The sequence below is a fragment of the Gekko japonicus genome, unplaced genomic scaffold, assembly GCF_001447785.1.
Source record: "Gekko japonicus isolate JY-2015 unplaced genomic scaffold, Gekko_japonicus_V1.1 scaffold371, whole genome shotgun sequence".
NCBI classification, from domain to species: Eukaryota; Metazoa; Chordata; class Lepidosauria; order Squamata; family Gekkonidae; genus Gekko; species Gekko japonicus.
This window is the reverse complement of record NW_015171514.1, coordinates 1,071,591-1,076,522: the sequence shown is the minus strand read 5'-3', so window position 1 is coordinate 1,076,522 and position 4,932 is coordinate 1,071,591. Positions and strand designations below refer to the sequence as shown.

Here is a 4,932-nt window from a genome sequence, read left to right as displayed (position 1 = left end):
AGAAAACGCCCAGCAGGAACTCATTAGCATAATAGGCCACACCAACAACAGAAACTCATTAGCATATTAGGCCACACCCTGACAGCACATATGAGGCAACACCCCGGGAATGGCAGGGGCCGGGAAAGGCGGGGGGGGGGCTCTGCAACTTACCTCCCTGCTTCTTGCTCCTCATGGCCCAACTGAAGGCTACTGGGAGCAGGGGGCAGGGCTTGCTGCATATGCCTGCCCCCTGGGCTGGGAAGCCAGCCAGAACTCCGTTCCAGTGCGTTCCTGCCCAAAAATGGCCCTGCAAAGGAGTGCCTTCTAGGTCCCCTGAGCTTTGTTTTCAGAGAAGTGTTAAAGTGTTTCTTCTTTAGGTGAAAAGGTAATATGACTGCAATCTTATATCAAGCTTTATTTATTTATGCCCCATTAAACCCAAGTTGTGTGTAAACACACACACACACGTCAGTGAACACAGAATTGAAATCATGATTTCCAGTTCACCATGTCTCATAAAACTAACTGTAAAGGAAAGAGGTTCTCCCCCCCACTAGATCCATATCTCTACTTTAGAGAGGTATGCAAAAAACATAAGAGTTTCCAGCAATTCCTAGAGCTACTCATTATTACTTCTAGGTTGTACCCAGAAGTGACATACCAGCACAGAGGCCAGAAGCATTTTTATTTTTTGCCTCCACCACTCAGAGTGGCAGTGGGCAGTAGTGGTGATTGGTGGGAGGCCTCACACCATAGTGGGGCCTAGCAACCCTAGGTGGAGCAGAAGCCAGAGGTAGGGTTCTCAGACCCCCGCCAGCGGCAGGGGAACCCCTGCTTTTTGGGGGGGCTTCCCCACCGCCAGCCAGCTGGTTGGTGGGGGGAAATCCCACCCCCAAATGATGTTGTTCGGGCCACTTCCAGTAAAACAGGAAGTGCCCACCCTGGCATGCTGCCGTCATCCGGAAGTGACATCAGCATTTCAGGGACATCTAGGGTTGACACTCTGGTATTTGGGCAAACTATATGATAAATTTGGCTGAATTTACCATAGAGTTTGCCCAAATACCAGAGCGTCCTCCCAGATGTCTCCAAAGTGTCTACGCCACTTCCGCGTGACAGCAGCATAGGCTTGCCAAGTCCCCCCGGGGGGCAGGGAAACCCCCGCCTCAGAGGCCCGTTCCCCGCCACCGGCGGATCGGGCCCTGGGGGGGAACCCCACCCCCAAAGTACACAACGTGCACGTCACCCGGAAGTGACGCGACCACGCTGGGGGCAGGGCCACGGTCAACCGAGGGAAAACTCTATGGAACGCGTGCTCCAGGAGCGAACCGGGAGTCCCCCGCTCCAGATGAAGGTACGACTTGGCAACCCTACAGCAGCATGTTGGGGTGGGCACTTCCAGTTTTACCAGAAGTGGCCTGAAACCACTTCCAGTCCCCCAGAAGTGGGACAAGAGCCCCCCACCCGCTGGTGAGTAAATTTGGTAACCCTAGCCAGAGGGGAAGTTCACTTGGAGACCAAGACACTGGAGAAAAGGCCCCATGCCTCTCCCTACTGTGTCTCCTGATGGAGGACATGTTGGAGACAGGCCCCACAGCAACCACTTACTACCTGTGCAACTCTGCTGAGCTCAGTGGCAGTGGCCACCATGCAACTCAGCCAGGCTTTTCCCAAAGAGGGGCTGCCAGGGGGGAGGAAGAAGGGAAAACTGAAGATGGGGGTAGGTAAAGGTAGGATGGCTGATGGTTGGGAAGATGAGAAGTAAGCAGGGAAAGGAGGCTTTCAGAGAAGGAAAAGATGACATAGTGGTGGAGGAGTATACAGCCAAGTGAGATGCCCCCTGTGAGTCCTTGCAGGTTCCCCACTTGTACAATTACATTTTCAATTAACCCACTTTTTGCTCTCACCTGGTTCTCCCTTTTCTCCATTTATTCCATCTTTGCCTGGTTTCCCTGGGTGTCCTGCCTCACCTAGTAGCAACAAAAAGTAATATATTTTCAGTTAACCATTACATTCTCAAAAATCTGGTTGTCTTTCATTTCTGGAGGACAAAAGTTGGCTCTCACATTCTGCAAGGGCACACAACTTCTATCTTGTCTGGGAATACTGGCTGCACACGAATCCAAGGTGTGTGGGTGACTTGGTGATCTGGTGTTGTTGGGTTTTTTTTTTAACTAAATCCCAGCAGTCCACTCGTGTTTTAAATGTATAAATCAAGAGTGCATACTCAGGACTGCTCAACACTGAAGCATTAATAGTCTGTGTTAAATGACTATGCAACTTTCTTAAGGACAAGCAGAACTGGGAAGTGTCATGCTGGATCTGATCAAGGTCTACCTAGTTCAGCATTTCTTTGCAAGGTCCACCTAGTTCAACCATCTGCATTGCTTATGTGATAAACTAGAAATTGGCCACTGGCCTACTGATGAACCAGAATCATCTTGCTCACCCTTCCATTAGGTCTTTGGAGCAAAGCATTGGCTCAGATGAGCCAAGATTCTTCTATTAGCCAGACAATTGTATTACTTCTTTTTTGGTAGTCAGCTCATACCTATTTATTTTCTGTCTGAGGCAGGTCTCCAAGGTAGGTAACAATGGGTTTAAAAGCAACTAGAAGTAGGGTATAAGTGTTGTAAATAAATCAATAAATCTGGGGAGTATGTTCCAAATTTTGAGTGCCACCATAGAGAATGTCCTATTCTCCGTGACCACCCACAGTACCTCCAAAGGTAGGTGGGATGCATATGAAACAGAGCCCAGTAGAGTGAGTGGCTTCACATGGGAACGAGCGGTTCTCCAGCTATCTTGGTCCTAGGCTGTTTAGGACTTTATTCAGCTTTATATCAAGAGGCATGGATAAGATGGGTGCTGAGCTGTCAGAACTGAAGTGTGGGCAGTCAAACGCCCATGGGGCAAGAGGCACAAGTTCCTGCAGAATGGGACCAGCTTCTGAATTCCAGCTTAGGATCAGAGCAGAGGGCAGGGGGAATTTCTAGTACTCCTAGGCAGGGCTCAGAAGGTAGACAGAAGGGGAAACAAATAAGAATATTTGGGAGTACATGTCAAGGGTCCAACAGTCTGCCTGTTGGTAAGGCAAAACAGGCCCCTAGCCAGGATTTTTTTAAAATCCGGGGGGCCTTTAAATAAGTTGGGGGGCACCCCCCCCCCAAGGGAGCACCACAAATAAAAAAATTGGAAGTCGGGGTGGGTGGGCTGGGCTGGATGGGAAGTTGGGGGGCCTTGGAAGTAAGTCAGGGGGCCAGGCCCCGAGATGTCCCACTGTGGCTACGGACCTGAGGCAAAAACACAAGCTTTACCCAGAAACATTTACATCTAGGCCACAGGGCTACTTGAGAGGGTAGAGCTCTGCTGGAACCTGGGGGTGATGCTCCTGTTTCAGTTCTACCTCTGCAGCTTGGAGGGCTTCACCAGAAGGGGAAGCAGATGATGAGAATGAGCCCTCCATCTCTAGTCCTGGCTGTTCTTGAAGAGGGCTGGCTGCTGTGGTCTTTTCAATTGGTGTAAGAGCTTTGCGTGCATCAGACTCCAAAGTCACAGGAAATCCTTCAACTTTTGAGGAATTCGTTAACAACACTCAAGTTTTAGTGTTCTGGCTGATGTTGATCAGGGCCACTATATGCAGCCCTTGGTTTCCATTCATCAGATCCCCAGACACAAAATTTATTTGATATAAGCAGCTATGGAACGGCACTTGGGGGGGGGGGAGTGCTTCCTCCCCACACAATTTCTTTGATTTGAAATCCCCCCCCCACTGACTTAAACCACAAGAAAGAAAGAAAACAGAATTACCCATCCTGTGCCTGTCTTCTTTCTCTTCCACAGTTTAAAGCAGCTGGAGTGGCATTTCCAATAAGGGCAACACTAGAGGGATGGGAGAGTTAAGGCCCCCTTTTTCAGGACCACACAGCTAGCACTTAACTCCCCCTCCCCACCGTGGATGACTGCTTTTTTGCCAATAAAGTATGCATCTGAAGATCCAATTGTGGGCTACTAGGGTCATGGGTAGCTTGACCCTAAATGTGATGAGTGAAAACATATTTCCTTATGAGCACATCTGTGGGTAACACTTATAACTATACCTCGGTTGAAATTGGATAGTGTGTTTATTTATTTATTTTTCTTTACAAAATTTATATCCTGCCTTTCTGCCCAATTAAAACTATACCGGACCATACACCATCGGTTGGCCACGCATGCTTTAGGCAGAGGACTGTGAATTCATTTTGCAGACGGTATTGCTGATGCACCCATCAGAAACACATGTAAACAGACTAGGCAAACTGATACCTGGGTCTCCTTTTTCTCCCTTTGTTCCGTCTCGGCCATCTCGACCAGGTAAGCCGTTGTGCCCAGGGCTTCCAGGCATTCCCGGAAACCCTTCAATGCAACTGTTCTGTTTCTGGATTTCTTCTGTGCTGACTGCAACAACCAGCAAAACAAGACAGAGTTTCATCCTTCCTAACTCTGGCTGAAAGAATTACCAAAAACAAAGCCGTTACCACAACAAAGAATTACAAACAAAGAGTTACCAAAAACAAAGGACAACATGAATGGTGAGTAGTAATCATAAGCAGAAGACATAGTGCAATGTTACCTTATTTTGAATATAATTTGGGAGCACAGGGCCACGTTGGGTTAATCCAGAATTAAACAAAGGAGACTGCTAGCACATACTGTCACTTTTGAAGTTACGTTGTATTTACATAAGCCCTCAACATGCAACATAACAGTGTACAGGACACTCGCACGTGGGGCTTGTATGCAGTGGCCCTGTTCCCCCATCAGCTCCATATCATATATACAGACTACATATACATAGACTCCATCTCTGCAGTCAGGAACCCTGGGAAATAACAGTATTCTTGATCAGGATGACAGAGCCTGCAGCAGATATATGTGTTTACTCTGTGCTGCCATATTAGATGGGGT

General features: G+C 48.3%; 1 protein-coding gene across 1 annotated transcript in view; it reads right to left on the bottom strand.

The window, feature by feature from the left end:
- Positions 1-4,456, bottom strand: part of C1QTNF9 (C1q and tumor necrosis factor related protein 9) — a 7,262-nt gene extending 2,806 nt beyond the window's left edge. The window contains exons 1-2 of the mRNA XM_015419375.1: positions 4,291-4,456; positions 1,890-1,952 (exon numbers count right to left, since the gene is read on the bottom strand). Of these exons, the coding sequence (XP_015274861.1) occupies positions 1,890-1,952; positions 4,291-4,456 (229 nt within the window). The remainder of the gene's footprint in view (positions 1-1,889; positions 1,953-4,290) is intronic.
- Positions 4,457-4,932: the final 476 nt, after the last annotated feature.